Below are 17797 nucleotides of genomic sequence, written 5' to 3' on the forward strand. Positions count from 1 at the left end.
GTAGTACCATCGTTGGTATTTAAAGTGTGTCTGTTTTAAAAATAATAAACTTTAACCTAGTTATAATCTATTATTTGTATACTGAGGAGTGTATCTTCAAAAATAAAACATATAAAGACACATAGACAATCTAAAAAAAATTGAGTCTATATCTGTGTGTTGACTGCCTTCAAACGGAATCTCATGAATGTCAATTGTGTGTGAAACTTGAAAAGCTCCACAGTTGGAAGGGGAGAGAGACACCAGCTTCTTAGGTGCTCTGAAAAGGCAGAAATGACTCAAATTATTTGTCCCAAGGAGATGGAGGGAGAGGTCCACTTCTCAGAACAGAAAGTCAGGTGGAGACAGTGTGAGGACAACCTGGGATCCAGGGCCAGAGGAAGAGCCAAACTTCCCTGTGGGAGCAGAAGCACATTGCACAGCCCCAGGCTTGTCCCTCCCCACCCCTTGGCTCCCTGTCTCTGAGGGCACCTTGCTGTCCCCATCAGTAAGGCAGGAAGGCAAGATCATGTTCCCACCCCCCAAGGCAGCTGTTATGTTTCCAACTTCCTGGTTTCTGAGCTCCAACCCCAGCCTCCCTTCCCCAGGTCACCCCCACATGGTTCTTTCCAACTTACATTTAGAGTCTCTTCATTTTCTGCTCAAAATCCTTCCCTGGTACTCTCTCTCTCAGAGTGAAGTCAAACTCTTCTCTCTGAGGTGAAGGCAGCTCATGGTCATCGAGATGTGACCCTCCCATCTCAGCCCTCACTTCTGATTCCCTCATCGTGGCAAGTGCAGTTACCCCTGACACACACTCACACACCTACGGACTACCACACACCCACACACTCATGCACACACACAGTCACACGTAAACACACTCACACCATCTGCTGCTGACCACGTCTGTAATTTCCTTGACTTCTGTTCAACCAGCAAATCCCTTCCCAAACCCAGAGCTAAAGCCCAGACTGGAAGCAACACAGAGATTCTTTCTTCTCATTTCTCATCTCAGCATGTGATTCTGAGTGTGAAGGGTGAGCAAGCACTGTATGGTAAATCCTTGTTGCCTGTCGTGTAACATGGTTGGAAAGACTACAACTGCAGATCAATTACTGTTGACATTGTATTTCATTTCCATATATTGTATTTTCTGGATCATATGATCTTCATAACTCAGTGTGACCATCACAGTTTATTTCTATGTGTTGCCTTTGCCTTATGGACATAATCCCATCTCCTTGTATGGGGGCAGCATCCCCACAATCAACCACCACCTCACCCTCCCTTACTGTTGTTTGGAGGGTCTCTCTGTTTCTAGGGTTCTCTAGAACGTTCTGTCCTCTCAAGAAGATACCCAGTCCCCCCTCTAAGGATCGCCCATCTTCAAACAGCCATTGCATCATCCACAGTCTTGTCACGGTCCCTAGTTCTCATACTTTCTTTCATTTTCATTTTTCATGTAGCGTAACTGCAACATCAGCCTTAGAATACCCACACTGTGCTTAGAAGAGTTCTCAAAAGACAGAAAATGGGTCTTCTGGATCACACATATATTTCTGTTTATGGCCCCAAACCCAGCAGGTACTAATTGACCAGTAAATATTTATTCATGGGCAAGTCAGAGAACAACGGTAAATTTCATTCGAGAGACCCAGATAAAATTTGTAGTAATTTTTATTTATAGGGTCTACGTGGGACAAGAAATGGTTCTTGTGTCTGAGCAGGAGTACAGCCAGGCAGAGTCCTGGGAGTCAGAAGAGACCCCACATTTGTGCTGAGTGTCTCCAGAGACGCTGGAGTCCTCCTGTGCCCTCGTCATGAAAAAACCCAGAGCCAGAGCCGGGGTGGGGCTGTCCCCCTGCTGTAGGTCCATAGCTGAGGGGACCCGGAAGGGAGGCACAAGCTTCTGACTCCCCACATCCTGTTCGTCTCTATCCCCAGCCCCAGGGTCCTGTCCATCTACAGAGCTCTCAGAGCAGGTGCCATGACGTTCCTCCTCCCGGCTCTTCTCTGCCTTGGTCAGTTGTGGAGATTGGAAACAGGAGGGGTGGGGAGGCTACACCCCTGTTCATGGCAACCTCAGAGCCCAGTTGGCTCCACTGGACAGGGCCCTGAGGGAGAACAATCTCTGACCGGGACTCTCTTCCAGGGCTGAGTCTGGACCAGAGGATGCATTTGCAAGCAGGTGAGTCCTCCTCTGGCTGCATGTCCACCTCTATTTTTTATCCCTTGGGCTCAGGCCGAGCCCTGAGTTCCAGAGAAGTGTGATGGAGTGTGAGGGCCTTTGGCTGAGCTGGGGGATGTGGGTGGGGAAGGCATATGTGATGCAGCTTTTGGTTTCCTTTCAGGGACCCTCCCCAAACCCACCATCTGTGCTGAGCCAGGCTCTATGGTGCCCCCAGGGAGCTCTGTGACCCTCTGGTGTTGGGGGACCACAAAGGCCCAGGAGTACTGTCTGTATAGAGATGACATGTCTACGTGCTCGGACAGACAGGAACCACTGGAGCCTGGCGACAGAGCCAAGTTCTTCTTAAAGAGAAGTTATGCAGGGAAATATTCCTGTGCCTACCTCAGCCCCTCTGGCTGGTCAGAGCGCAGTGACACCCTGGAGCTGGTGCTGACAGGTGAGGGGACACTGAGGGGTCCCAACCTCAGGCTCTGCCCTCAGGAAGGAGTCTGCTCTCAGGGCCTCTGCCCTCTCACAGCCCAGCCCTGGGGGACACGAGGGAGGTGTGAGCCCCATGTGTGAGCTGTCTCTTCCCCCCTAGGAATCTACAAAAAGCCCAGCCTCTCAGCCCTGCCCAGCCCTGTCGTGCCCTTAGGAGGGAACGTGACCCTCCAGTGTGCCTCAGGGCAGGGATTTGACAGGTTCATTCTGACTAAGGAAGGAGAACACAGGCTCTACTGGACTCTGGACTCAGAGAAAAATTCCAATGGGCTGTTCCAGGCCCTGTTCACTGTGGGCCCCATGAACTCCAGCCTCAACGGGACACTCAGATGCTATGGGTTTTATAAGAAGAACCCCCAGCAGTGGTCTGACTCAAGTGACCCCCTGGATCTACAGTTCTCAGGTGAGGAATCCCTGACCCCTTTGTGTCTGAGCGCAGTCAGCTCAGGGTCCTGTCCTCAGGAGACATGAGAGTGAGGGGCTCTGAGGATAGTCATCCAGCAGAATCTGTCCCTCAGAGATGCTCTCACCTTTGCCCACTTTACCCTCAAGCTTTAATTTGGAAGGTATTAGGGGGCCAGGGGGGAGTCTATGAAGGAGACAGAGATGGAGGGTTTGGGAACTCCAGGGTTCTTTCCTAATCTTCACTCACTTGTATCCTCATTTTCAGGACTCCCCATGGGCACCAGCCCACCACTCACAGAGCCCATCGCTACAGCTGGTGAGTCACTGGAACTCTGTTCAGAGGGAGCACAGAGCACTCAGAAAGTCCTGAGAGTTTATCAAGGGGTCTAAAATCAACCAGATCCTCAAGGACGGGCTTGTGTCCGAGGAGGGGCTGGGAGTTTCTGGACCCTGAGGCTGGCAGGTGGCAGGTGCGATGATCATGACAGAGGGAGATGCTGGGGATCCAGCAGGGGGAAGAGAATAAGGCTGCAGCGATGAGAATGGCCCCCACCCCTCACCACTCATCCAGACTCCTGGACGCCCTGAGGATGGTCCCACCCCCACACTGAGTCAGGCCTCATTGGGGTAAGTGAGGGTGTCTCTAGGAAGGTGAAAGGTGTATCCAGGGAGACAGGGATTGAGTTCTGAGGGAGTTCAAGTCTCTCTGGGGATGCTGATTTGAATGTTTCTTTTTGTTGTTTGGGCCTCACAGTCCCCTAGTGTAAAAGGAGAGATTTGTCACCCAGATCTTAAATTTCTTTTCAGCTCAGGTTCTAACTTTCTGGAGAGAGGGCTTTTCAGAGGACACCACAGGACGTGGTGTGGGGACTGTCCCCTCTGCAGCAGTGATGGTGACATGCACAGGGAGGGGCAGGCAGGACAAGGGTCTGGGGCATCCAGGTCCTTTCCCTCAGCCCAGGCTCAGCTCAGAGGAGAGAGGGCTGGAGTCAGACCTGGTTCACTTCCCAGCTCTGCTGCTCTTGTGGGGGGTCAGGTGGTCCCTTCCCTTCCCTGAGTGTTGGGTCATGTCTGTCCATCCCGGGTCCCCTCTTGCTCACAGGCTGCTGTCAGATTAGGTGATATAAGGAGCCACGCAGTGCTCAGGAAGGCAGAGCCCCAGTCCAGTTCCACCTTCCTAGGAGACATCGGGCTCCTGCAAGGTGGACACAGATCTCGGGAGAGACAAAGAGTTCATTCTTCACCCCTGCCCCTCCCATGTCTCTGCTGTGCAAGGGTGGGAAATAAGAGAAAACCTGCAGCTCAGATAAGACATGGACAGGCATCTGCAGATGAGAAACTTAGAGCGCAAAGCTGACGTCCCTCTGGGGCAGCATGAGGAGAGCACAGGGCACCCACAGTCCCGGGTTCTGGTCCCAGTCCCGCCCCATCTAGGCTGGGTGACCTGGGGAACATGATTAACCTCTCTGAGTCTCAGTGACCTGGGTTTTGGGTCAGCTGTCCCTGATGCATGACTGTGAGAGGGGAGAGGGAGGAAGGACAGACCCAGTACCTGCCTCACACACAGCAGGTGCTCAGTAAACGTTATCATTGGCTCATTTGTATTCAAGGTCTCACATGGTACGAGTACGTCCTGATCGGGGTCTTGGTGGCCTTCATCTTGCTGCTCTTCTTCTTCCTCTTCCTTCGATACAGGTGTCAGGGCAAAGGCAGGATGTCAGGTGAGTAGGGGATGGGGTGACCTGTATTTTAGAAGGTGGGGCTCAGAGCATCTGCCACAGGAAAACCTTATAGATGGAGGTCAACTGAGAAACTCCTTTTCCAGAATCTCAAATCAGGAAGTCGAAGACAAAACACGCAGTATCCACAAGGCTGTACAGATGTAATTAATCTTCCATCGTTTTCATTCTCATGAACTTATGCACAGTGTGTGTTAAATTAAGGTTTTCTTGTTTCCTGTGGAGTCGCACAGGAAGGGGACCCCCAACCTCCCAGGGCTGACACTTTTCCTCTTGAGCGGCCCAGAGAGAGGCTCATGTCCAACCTCCTGCAGGGGTCGCAGACCCACAGCCCAAAGCAGACACCTGCGGGTCATTCAATTCCTGTCCCCGAAGACCCGATGCTGTCACTGACCATGGTCCCAGACTGGCCCTAAGACTTCGGTCACCTGCCCCAGCTCCATCTCAACTGTGAATGTCCAGGAAAAGCTTCTCTGTAAAAGAAAATGACAGCTGCCCTGCATGGGAGGGGGTGTACTAAAATTTCAGAAGAGGATGGGGGAGGTTTAAGCTGGGAGGGTGTAGGGGTCATGGGTGAAAAGGACTAAAATCCTCACTGGGTGACCTGATGCCTCACCTCACCCCTAGGTTAGTGACACATCTGGGAGCATGCAGGGATGCAGCCCTGACATCTCGGGGACCCTGTCAAGAGACACACCCTGTTCTGCTCCAATAGATTCTGCCCTGAAGGACCCACAGCCGGGGGAGACTATGGAGCTGGACTCTGGGGTGAGACCCTGCTCCTGTCCAGGCACCAAGGACATATGTTGCCCCGTTTAATCCAATGAACAATTTGCTGTTCTCACTTTACTTGGTTCTCAGCAGTGTCCACACTGACCTCTGCTTCTGGGCACCCAGGTCGTCCTGCTGTGACTCACTGCTCCTGGTTTTCTTGTGACCTCATGACCCCTTCTCTGTGGTCCCCTTTACTGGCTCCCTGTTCTCTGTCTGACCCTGTGCAGCCCCAGGTCTCAGGAGGATGCATGAATAAGTGAATCCCCCACAGGTCCCCAGGATCCCTTCATTCATTCACCCAGCAGAAGTGACGGGGAGCCCCCTGTTCACAGCTCTATTTAGGTGCCACAGTGCAGTCTTGAGCAACACTGTGTCCACACCCCTCGAGCTCACCTGTGGGTGAGGGGAACAGTATGCAAACAAGTGACAGTGTCCTAGAGAGCAAAGTGCTGTGAAGGGAAATATAGCAAGAGGAGGGGGTAAAGTGTGTGGTGGTGGTGAGAGGAGGGGACAAAAAACAGCAGGTGCCAATGTCCTGAGGCAGGACAGGAATCTTCAGGAAGATGAACCATGTGGCTGGAGCTAGATGAGCAAGAGATAGGCTATTACGAAAAGAGTTATAGCTGTAGAAGCATTCAAGTGCCCCATAATTAGAAAATTCCTGAAGATCTAAAAGAAGATGGGCAACATGTGAATAATTGACTGGAGGATATTACAGTGGAATCAGTAGACATTGCTTCTGTATCACTGTCTCCACAGAACAGGCATGATGAAGATGTCCAGGGAGAGTTGAACACTCGGGTGCATCAACCAAGATCAAGACTGAGACAGGGAACGGGCAGCTCTACTTCCTCTCTCTCTGGGGGATTTGTGGACACGAAGGACAGAAAAGCAGAAGAGGACAGACAGGTGGACAGTCAGGTGGGTCACATCTTCCCCCACACCCCCAGGATACTCCCAACCTCAACCATGTTTTATACTTTTCACTCTCCCCTTTTTTCAGGCTGTTGTATCTGACACCCCCAAGGACGTGGCCTATGCCCACCTGAACCTCTGGGCTCTCAGACAGGAGACCAGTGCACCCCCTTTCTCCCTGTCAGAGGATCCCCCAGATGAACCCAGCATGTATGCTCCTCTGGCCATCCACTAGCCCAGGAAAAACCCAAACCTCCCATTCCAAAAAGGGAGCTGGCAAAACCCCAGAAGACATGAGAGCTTCCCTCATGGACAGTCAGATACTGACCCCACCTGGACACCTGAGGGGACTCCTAGAAGCTCCTGGGACCCTCAGGGAGTCACCTTATTTTATAGTCAAATGTAACCAATATGTCTAACTTTGAAAATAAAGCCACAGTCTTCTCAATAATCATTGTGTGAACCAAAACAGATGTGAATGTTGTCACTTAAATAATAATGTAAATCTGACATGTCAAATCTACAAAATGGAAAAATTAAAAACCATGAATGAGGATCTTACAAAATGAAAATCGCTAAATAATCAATGGCCTAAGCTATGATGTCAAGAATTTAGGACAGAATATTGCAAAGTATTCTCAGATTCATAGATGCCTGGGTTAGAAAGATGTGGCATGTAAGCACTTGAAATAGAAACCAGCCATTAAAAAGTGTAAAATTCTGCCCTTTGCAACAACATGGATGGAACACGAGGCTATTGTGCTGAGTGAAATAGTTCAGGCAAAGAAACATTTTATTTATGTCTGGAATTTTTAGCATCATCAAAACAAACAAATTTATAGAAGTAAGAGACAACCGATGGTTGTCAAGGGGAGGGGCTGGAGGGGTGAGTGAAAAGGGGAAGAAAGTCAATAACATGTGATACCTTCGCAGGGAGACAGATGGTTCTAGACTCTGGTGGGGAGCACATTGTGAGATAAATATCAAATCTGTGATGCACACCTGAAGTTCATAGGATATTGTGTGTCAGCTCAACTTTAGTGAAAATATTCAACTAAAAATGATTAGTAAAGGAATAGCAAAATTTTATAAAGAAAGGTGTAGGAGAGACATGATACGGATGGCAGTAGCAACTACTGCAAATAACAACAACAAAAAACCCCAGGAAAATTTATAAAGAACATTCAGTTTTTTTTTTTTAAATCTTTATTGTAGGATGTAAAATGTGTTACAGATGTTCCACATTTTTCCCCCATTGACCCCCTCCTCCCCACTCTCGCCCCCCTCCCACCTTTTCCCACACTATTGTCTGTGTCCATTGGTTATGCGTATAAGTTCTTTGGTTTATTTCTTCCCACCCCCCCCAACCCCTTTCCCTTTGAGGTTTGTCAGTCTAGCAATGAATTTGTGCTTCTTAATCCCTTCACCTTTTCCACCCATTCCCCCAACCCCCTCCCAACTGGCAACCAACAAAATGTTCTCTGTATCTATGAGAATGTTTCTGTTCTTCCTGTTTATTTTGTTTGTAGATTCCATTGTTGATAGATCTGTATTCATTGCCATTTTGTTTGTTCATACATTTTATCTTTTTCTTCAAAAAGACCCTTCATCATTTCATATAATAACGGTTTGGTAGTGATGAACTCCTTTAACTTTTTCTTGTCTGGGAAAGTTTTTATATGTCCATCGATTCTAAATGACAGCTTTGCAGGATAGAGTAATTTTGGTTGTAGGTTCTTGGTTTTCATCACTCTGAATATTCCTTGCCACTCCCTTCTGGCCTGCAAAGTTTCTTTTGAAAAATCAGCTGACAGCCTAATGGGTACTCCCTTGTAGGTAACTATCTGCCTTTCTCTTGCTGCTTTTAAGATTCTCTCTTTGTCTTGAACCTTTTGCATTTTGATGATGATGTGTCTTGGTGTGGGCCTCTTGGGGTTCATCTTGTTTGGGACTCTCTGTGCTTCCTGGACTTGTATGTCTGTTTCCTTCACCAAGTTAGGAAAGTTTTCTGCCATTATTGTTTCAAACAGGTTTTCGATTTCTTGTTCTCTCTCTTCTCCTTTTGGCACCTCCAAGATGCGAATGTTGGCACGCTTGAAGTTGTCCCAGAGGCTCCTTACACTATCCTCATTTTTTTGGATTCTTTTTTCTTTTTGCTGTTCTGATTGGGGATTTTTTGTTTCCTTATATTCCAAATTGATGGTTTGCTCCTTGGATTTACATACTCTATTATTGAAGCTGTGTAAATTATTCTTTATTTCAGTTAATGGCTCCTTCAATTCTAACTGTGTATCCATGATTTCTAACTGGTCCTTTTTTATGCTCTTGAGGCCCTCCCTAAGTTCACTGAGGTTCTCACTAAGTTCATTGAGCATCCTTATAAGCAGTATTTTGAACTCAGTATCTGTTAGGTTGCTTATCTCCCTTTCGCTTAGTTCTTTTATTGGGGTTTTGTTCTGTTCTTTCATTTGGGACCTGTTTCTTTGTCTCCTCATTTTGGCTGCCTCCCTGTGTTTGTTTCTGTGTATTACTTAATGAGAGGTATGGGGCTCGCTGAGACCCAATGCTGCTCGTTTGAAAGAATTTAGGAAAAACCTGAAGCAGGATCCAAGACCGGCCAATCCTATGGTTAAGCAAGTGGCAATAGCTTGGGTGGGCTTAAAAGCTGTGCGGGGCAGGGCGGGGCCTCAGGGAGTCAGCAGGGCGGGGCTACCAGTGTGAACCAGGTTGCTGAAGTCCCAGATATGGCTTCTGTCTGCCTCCCCGTGAAGGGCTCACCAAAGGAACAAAGGCCTCTTACAGCACGTTTGTCCCCGAGGAAGCCCCCTCTCCAGCCCTCGCTCCAGTGCCAAACAGCTCAGTTCTTCCCTGCATGTCTCTGGCGCTGCTCGAGCTGCCTCCCCTCCAAGCTTATAGGGAGAGAGTCCAATAAGTCCATGTGCGGGCCCTTTAGGGAGCTGCCTGGGGCTCCAGCTGCCTCAGCTTCCCTGAGCCTCAGTTTCCGGTGGTTTTTCCAGCCAGAAGTTATGGGGACTTCTCTTCCTGGCACTGGAACCCTGATGTGGGATGGGGACCCCTCAGTCCTCAGGAAGGACCTTCCCAGCCGCGGGAGCCTCCTGATTTTTATCCGCCACGCTTGGATGTGGGACCAGCCCGCCGCGCCGCCGCCCCCGCCGCCGCCCCCCCTCATGCCGCCGCCCCTCCTACCAGTCTGGATGTAGCTGCTTTTTTTTTTTTTTTAAATTCCGTAGTTGTACGACTTCCATTCAGCTTGATTTCAGGCGGTTTTGAATGATGGTTGTTCTGTAGTTTAGTTGTAACTTTGATGTGGTTGTGGGAGGACGTGATACCGCGTTTACCTACGCTGCCATCTTGACCAGAAGTCGAGAACATTCAGTTTTGAAAACATTGATCATAGCTACAAACCTTAGCACAAAAGCCCAAGAATAAGGGTAGAACACACACATTTTTTTTATTAATTAATTTTGTTACAGATGTTTCTCCTTTTCCCCCCACTGATTCCCTCCTCCCTCTCCCTCCCTGCCCTTTTCTCAGTTTGTTGTTCATGTCCATTGTTCATGCATATAAGTTCTGTGGTTTATCTCTCCCCCACCACCCCCTTTTCTGGGGATTGTCAGTCTGTACCCCATTTCCACATCTCTGGGACTACCCCATTCCTCAGACTGTTATATTCATTATATTCCACAAATAAGTGAGGTCATATGAAACTTGGCTTTCTGTGTTTGGCTTGTTTCACTTAGGATGATACTTTCTAGGTCCCTCCATGTCATCTCAAAGGATAAGAGATCTTTCTTTCTTACAGCTGCGTAGTACTCCATTGTGTATATGTACCACAGATTTCTTATCCATTCATCTACTGATGGACACTTGGGCTGTTTCCAGATATTAGCTATTGTAAATAGTGCTGCTAAGAACATGGGGGTACATATATTATTTCTGATTGGTGTTTCAGGCTTCTTAGAGTATATTCCTAAAAGTGGGATCACTGTGCCAAATGGAAGTTTAATTTTTAATTTTTTGAGGAAACACCATAGTGTTTTCCATAGTGGCTGCATCAGTCTGCATTCCCACCAGCAGTGCACTAGAGTCCCCTTTTATCCACACCCTCACCAACACTTGTTGTTTGATGATTTGTTGATGGCAACCATTCTGACAGGTGTGAGGTGATACCTCATTGTTGTTTTAATTTGCATCTCTCTGATGATTAGTGATGATGAGCATATCTTCATATGTTTCTTAGCCATTTGTATGTCCTGTTTGGAGAGGTGTCTATTTAGTTCCTCTGCCCATTTTTTAATTGTGTTCTTTGTCTTCCTTTTGTGGAGTTGTATGAGCACTCTTTATGTATTGGAAATTAACCCCTTATCTGATATATCATTGGCAATTATGCTCTCCCATACAGTGGGTAGCCTTTCCGTTTTGATGATTGTATCTTTCTCTGTGCAGAAGCTTTTGAGTTTGATGTAGTCCCATGTGTTCATTTTCTTATTTGTTTCTATTGCCTTAGGTGATGTGTGAGTGAAAATTCTGCTGGGTATGATGTCTGAAATATTGTTGCCTACAGTTTCTTCTAGGATTTTTATAGATTCATGAGTCACATTTAAGTCTTTTATTCATTTTGAGTTTATTCTTGTGTAGGGTGTAAGTTGATGGTCTAGTTTCATTTCTCTGCATGTAGCTGTCCAGTTTCCCAGCACTATTTATTAAAGAGGCTGTCTTGACTCCACTGTATGCAATTGCCCCCTTTGTCAAATATTAATTGAGCATATTGCCTTGGGTCTGTTTCTGGGTTCTCTGTTCTGTTCCACTGGTCTATATGCCTGTTCTTGTGCCAGTACCAGTCTGTTTTGATTACAGTGGCTTTGTAGTATAACCTGAAATCTGGTAATGTAATCCCTCCAACTTTGTTCTTCCTTTCAACATTGCTGTGGCTATTCGAGGTCTTTTTTGGTTCCATATGAACTTTTGAAGTAATTGTTCTAATTCTGTGAAGTATTCATTTGGTATTTTGATGAGGATTTCGTTGAATCTATAGATTGCTTTGGGTAATATTGACATTTTAATGATGTTAATTCTCCCAATCCATGAACAGGGTATGTGCTTCCACTTTTTTTTATATCTTTCTTTATTTCATTTTTCAATGACCTGTAGTTTTCTGCGAATAGGTCCTTTATTTCGTTGGTTAAGTTTATTCCTAGGTATCTTCATCTTTTGTTGCAATGGTAAATGGGATTGTTTTCTTAGTTTCTCTTTCTGTGAGTTCATCATTGGTGTATAAGAATGCCATAGATTTCTTGACATTAATTTTGTATCCTGCTACTTTTCCAAGTTCATTTATTTAGTCAAGTAAATTTTTGATGGAGTCTTTGGGGTTTTCTACGTATGCTATCATGTCATCTGCAAATAATGGCAGTTTCACTTCCTCTTTTCAGATTGGATTCCTTTTATTTTTTCTTCCTCTCTGATTGCTGTGGCTAAGACCTCCAGTACTATGTTAAAAAAGAGTGGTGAAAGTGGGCATCCTTGCCTTGTTCCTGTTCTTAAGGGAAATGTTTTTAGTTTTTGCCCATTGAGTATAATGTTGGCTGTAGGTCTTTTATATATGGCCTTTGTTATGTCTAGATGTGACCCCTCTATTCCCACACTGCTGAACGTTTTTATCAGAAATGGATGCTGGATTTTGTCGAATGCTCTTTCAGCATCTATCGATATAATCATGTGGTTTTTATTCTTCATTTTATTTATGTTGTGTATCACATTTATGGATTTGCGAATATTGTACCGGCCTTGCATTTCAGGGATGAATCTCACTTGGTTATGGTGGATATTATTTTTGGTGTATTGCTGAATCTGATTTACTCGTATTTTCTTCAGGATTTTGGCATCTATGTTCATCAGGGATATTGACCTGTAGTTTTCTTTCTTTGTTGTGTCTTTTTCTGGTTTTGAAATTAGAATTATGCTGGCTTCATAAAACGAGTTTGGAAGTCTTCCTTCTTCTTGAATTTTTTGAAATAGTTTGAGGGGAATGGTATTAGTTCTTTGAATGTTCAGTAATACTCCCCTGTGAAGCTATCCAGGCCTGGGCTTTTGTTTGCTGGGAGAGTCTTGATTACATCTTCAATTTCTTCTGTTGTTATTGGTCTGTTCAAGTTTTTTATCTCTTTCTGATCCAGTTTTAGGAGACTATGTGTTTCTAGAAATTTGTCCATTTCGCTTAGATTGTCGAATTTGTTGCCATATCATTGTTCATAGTAGTAGTTAATGATCTTTTGTATTTCTGTGGTGTCAGTTGTTACCTCTCGTCTTTCATTTTGATTTTGGAACACACAGATTTTTAACAGAAGAGGGGAAGCAGCAGAAACCACAACACCTTGCATAGACTTTAAAAAGATAGTAGGAGGACATCATGAAAAATGGTATGCCAACACATTAGAAAGTGTATTTCAAAATGGATGCCTTTAAATGTTAACTTGACTAAACAAACATGATGAGGAAGAAATCTCTGTCACCCTGTGTTGAGATTAAATACAATAATACTGTCACCAAAAATTGTGCAATTGAAGTACTTTGCAGGGGGTTTTATTCCTGACTTTTTTCACACACAGAAACACACACACACACACACACACACACACAGGTGCATGCACACACACAAATGCATGCACACACAACTGAAATGACACAAACTCTTCCTAGGAAAACAAAAAAGAAATACATATAACACATTAAAATAAAGTATTTTAAAATTGATTTTTAGAGGGATAAGAAAGGAGAAGGGAGAGAGAAACGTTGATGTGAGAGTGATCACCGCAGTGTCTCTAACCTGTCCCTGTGTTCAATGTCCCAGGAAACCTCCCTGACTTAGCCCCTGGGTGTCTCAGTGTCCCCTGCTCCTTCACAACCAGGCTGACAAGAGACGTCATTATTACCTCACTTCAGGCAGAGAATAGACTCAGAAAGAAGAAATACCTGCTGCAGGCTGACAGCCCACCCACGTCACAGCTCTAATTTCAATTAAACTCCGAATAGCTTCTCACCCAGGGTTTGCAGACAGAACCCAGTGTGATAAAAGGACTGCTGCCCAAGAGAAAATGGGAGCTGAGGAGGCAGAGATGACTCGGATGTCCTGAAAGAGGGAGATAAAGAGAAAGAGGGTGCTATTGATAGAATGAGGACGTTACTAATGGGAAGTATTAGGGAGAAAGAGCCCAGGCCAGAAGAAAAAATTTTTTTTTAGAAATAGATTTATTGTTGCCAAGACTACAGATGACCCCCATCACCCCTCTTTTGCCTCCCTCCATCCAGTGGCTGCCCTACCCCATGACTCTGCACAGTATTACCTGTGTCAATGGGCTGTGCATATCTGCATGTATGTAATTTAATTAATCTTTTCCTGTACTCCATCTCCCCTCCTCTTTGTGGTCTGTCAGTCTGTTGTATACAGTCATGCCCTGGACCTACTCTGTTCATCAGTTTAATTTGCTTAGTAGATTCCATATCAGGCTTTGGAATTAGGATAATGCTGGCCTCATAAAAAGAGCTTGGGAGTCTTTCTTCCCCTTGAATTGTTTGGAATAGTTCGAGGATAGGCGTAAGTTCTCCTTTGAATGTTTGGTAAACCTCCCCTATAAAGTAGTTTGGTCCAGGATTTTTTTTGTAAGGAGTTTTTTTGTTTGTTTGTTTGTTTGATTGTTACTTTAGTGCTTCAATGCCATTAGTTGTTATTGGTCTATTCAGGTTTTGTGATTCTTTCCTGACTCAGTTTTGTAAGACTGTATGTTTCTGGGAGTTTGTACTTAATGTTCAGGTTGTTCAATTTGTTAGCATATAGTTGTTTAACATTTTCGTACAATCCTTTGCATTTCTCAAGTGTGTTGTTACTTCACTTCTTTTGTTTATGCTTTTGCTTATTTGCATCCTCTCCCTCCTCTCTTGATGAATCTGGCTAGAGGTTTATCAATCTTGTTTATCTTATCAAAGAACCAGCTCCTGGTTATATTGATGTTTTGCCTGTTGTTTTAGTCTCTATGCCATTTGTTTCCACTCGGATCTTTATTATTTTCTTCCTTCTACTTTGGGCTTTTTTTGTTGATGTTCTTCTAATTTTTTGAGTTGTAATGTTAGATAGTTTATTACAGATTATTCTTGTTTGCTATGAACCTCCTGTAATTCTATGAACCTCCTCGGAACTGATGGGTAAGGTCAATTCTCAAGGTGGCCGACTGTAAGGCTCAACTCTCACCATGTTGTGCAAGTGCTTGAACAGGTGCTGACAGACTAAAAAATGAAAAAAAAACAGAGCGTGACATGAGGTAGGTAGGAAAGTACACCTTGTTCCATAAACTCACTAACTTGTCTTGCACCTCATGAGGTAGAGACCATAATATGCCAGCTATACTGCAAAGATCTGTCATGATTCAGGTGACGCCACATGAATGGTCAAATCTGCATTTTTTCCTCTGCTCCATTGGATAAGAAATCTCAGCTTTTCAACCTCTCAAAGCTCTAACATCTGCATCTCATCTGAATGGCTGGTTTCCTTACCCCCATATCTCAAAAAGAGTGGGCTCTCACCACATTCGTAGAGGGTTCATTGGTATCACTGAGCTACACATGAGGGAAGTGAGACCATGAGAGTAATTGAGCTGCTCAAGTGTCCGTCAACCATTCGGGTTGTGTTAGTGCCACAGCTGCCTTTTACAATGAGTCTGTGTAGCCTGGCTGGTGTGGCTCAGTGCACTGAGCATTGTCCCATGGAGTGAGAGGTCCCAGCTCCAATTGCAGTTGGTACACAGGCCCAAGTTGCAGGCTCGATCCCCAGAAGAAGGCATGCAGAAGGCAGCTGATTGATGTTTCTGGTTCACATTAATGTTGAAATTGATCTCCCCATTCCCCTCTATCTACAAAAGTTGATCAATAGATATTTTAGAACAATAAAATAGAGTGTGTAAGTAAAAAAACAAACTTTATGCTAATGTAAAATAATACATGATAACGTCATGCATTACTTTTTAAAATGAAGAGTGTGCTTTCAAAACTACACAATAAAAAAAGGCATCTGAACAATCTTAAAAAGATATGTCTCTGTGTGTGTTAACTGCCTTCAAACAGAATCTCGTGAATGTCAATTTTGGGGAATCGTGAAAGGTCTTTACGGTTTGAAGAGGAGAGTGACAACCAGCTTCAAAGGAGCTCCAAAAAGGGCAGAGATGACTTAAATGATTTATCCCAAGGAGATGGAGGTAGAGATTTATTGCTAACAGAAACAGAACGTCAGGTGAAAACAGGAAGAAGACCCTGGGTTTCAGGGCCAGGAGGAACAGCTGAACTTTTCCGTGGGAGCAGAAGCATACGACAGAGCCCGCAGGCTCATTTCTCTCCCACCTCGGGGCTCACTGTCTCTGAGGCCACCTTGCTGTCCCCATCAGCAAGGCAGGAAGGGATGGTCACCTTCCCACCCACAAAGGCAGCTGTCATGTTTCTAACCTTCCAGGGTTCTGAGCTCCGCCCTTGACTTCCCTACCACAGGTCACCTCCACATTGTTCTTTCCAACTGACATTTAAGAGTGTCTATTTTCTGCTGAAAATCTTTTCATGGTCCTCATGATTTTTGGGTAAATACAGATTCTTCTGTCTGAACTGAAAACTGCTCATGGTCGTTCAGATGTGACCCTCCTACCACAGCTCTCAATCCTGATTCCCTCACCCAGACAAGTGCAGTTACCCCGTCAACACACATTACACATACACACTGACACACACACACACTCGCTCACTCACTCACTCACTCACTCACACTTTAAGACATTTACATCATCAGCTACTGCCTATGTGTGGGCTCTCCTAGAGTTCTATGCAACTCGCAAATCCCTTCCCATCCCAGAGCTAAAGCACAGACTAGAAGTAACACGATTTCTTCTTCTCTTTTCTCTTCTCTGCATGTGGTGTTGACTGTTAAGGGCTAAGCGAGGATTTTGTGGTAAATCCACGTTGCCATTTATGTAACATTGTTAGAAACACAAAAATGGGAAATCAATTACTGTTGATATGTTTTATTTCCTTATATTGTATTTCTCTAGATTGAATGATCTTCATGACCCAGTCTGACCATCACAGTCCATTCCTATGCATGCCTCTTTCCTTAAGGACATAATCCCACTGCTTTGCCTGGGGGGGGGGGAGCACACCCATGATCAACCACCACCTCACCCTCTCTCACTGTTGTTCTAGGGTCTCTCTGTCTCTCGGGTTCTGTAAAATGTTCTTTGCTCTCAAGAATAGTCTCACTGTCACCTCTAAGAATTCCACATCTTCAAACACCCATTGCCTCAATCACAGTATAGTCACTGTCCCAGTTGTTCTCATATTTTCTCTCATTTCTCTTTTGTAAGAAACATAATTCCAGAGTTAGACTTCGAAAGCCAAAACTCTGCTAATAACAATTTCCCCTATTACATGAAATGGGTCTCCTGGATCACGGATGTGTTTTTGGTTCTGGCCCAAATACTCAACAAAGTAGTAGATGATCAAAAAAATTTTTTTTGGATAAGTAAATACCAAAATTTAATTCTGTGTGTGGAAGGCTGAGGAAATGTGTAAGGAGTTCTATTGGGAGCCATCCAGTCAGGGTCAACTCAGGATGAGAACTCGCGATCTTCCCTTCCTGAGAAGGAGTTCAGACCTGGTTGAATGTCCAAGGTCAGAACAAACCCCAAATTGTGGCCAAGTGTCTCCAGAGGTCCTGGAGTCCTCCTGAGGCCTCCAGAAAACACCCAGACCTCTGACAGGGCGGGGCGGACCCTCTGCTTAGGTTCACAGTGGTGGGAACCGGAAGGTGGCAGAAGCTCCTGACACACCACATCCTGTGCGTCTCCACCCTCAGGCCAGGGTCCGTCCATCTGCAGAGCGGGAGCTCTTAGAGCAGTTGCCATGATGTCCATCCTCCCTGCTCTTCTCTGCCTCGGTCAGTTGTGGACATGGGGAGCAGGGTGGCAGAGGGAACAAGATGCTAACAATCACAGTTGATGGGAACCTCAGGCTCGGGCAGCAGAGTGGACTGGGGACAGAAGGAGGAGAATTAGCTCAGACTTCCAGAATCAAATCTCTCACAGCGTCTCTCTTCCAGGGCTGAGTCTGGACCAGAGGATCCACACGCGGTCAGGTGAGTCCCTCCCAGGCTGCTTGTCCCACCTCTTACTTTGCACCTGGGGCTCAGAACAGAGCACAGAAGTCCAGGGATAAGGTGATAAAATGTGAGCGTTTGGGGCTGTGCATGGGTCTGAGGGTT

General features: G+C 45.6%; 1 protein-coding gene across 1 annotated transcript; it reads left to right on the top strand.

Annotated features, from left to right (window-relative positions):
- The first annotated feature begins 1969 nt into the window (after positions 1-1969).
- LOC118638815 (leukocyte immunoglobulin-like receptor subfamily A member 5) lies at positions 1970-6721 on the top strand. The gene is made up of 8 exons (XM_036274940.1): positions 1970-2003; positions 2135-2170; positions 2334-2609; positions 2754-3056; positions 3324-3374; positions 4669-4779; positions 5513-5565; positions 6575-6721. Exons 1-8 carry the CDS (start codon positions 1970-1972, stop codon positions 6719-6721), a joined length of 1011 nt encoding a protein of 336 aa, XP_036130833.1.
- Positions 6722-17797: the final 11076 nt, after the last annotated feature.

This window comes from Molossus molossus, unplaced genomic scaffold (assembly GCF_014108415.1).
Source record: "Molossus molossus isolate mMolMol1 unplaced genomic scaffold, mMolMol1.p scaffold_m16_p_21, whole genome shotgun sequence".
NCBI lineage: Eukaryota > Metazoa > Chordata > Mammalia > Chiroptera > Molossidae > Molossus > Molossus molossus.

What these genes read in the sequence shown, in the direction of transcription:
- LOC118638815 (XM_036274940.1), top strand. Translation starts at nt 1,970, where the DNA reads ATGACGTTCCTCCTCCCGGCTCTTCTCTGCCTTG. An exon ending in AGAGCCCATCGCTACAGCTG is followed by an intron (nt 3,375 to 4,668) that starts GTGAGTCACTGG and finishes TTTGTATTCAAG; the next exon opens with GTCTCACATGGTACGAGTAC. An exon ending in GGGCAAAGGCAGGATGTCAG is followed by an intron (nt 4,780 to 5,512) that starts GTGAGTAGGGGA and finishes CTGCTCCAATAG; the next exon opens with ATTCTGCCCTGAAGGACCCA.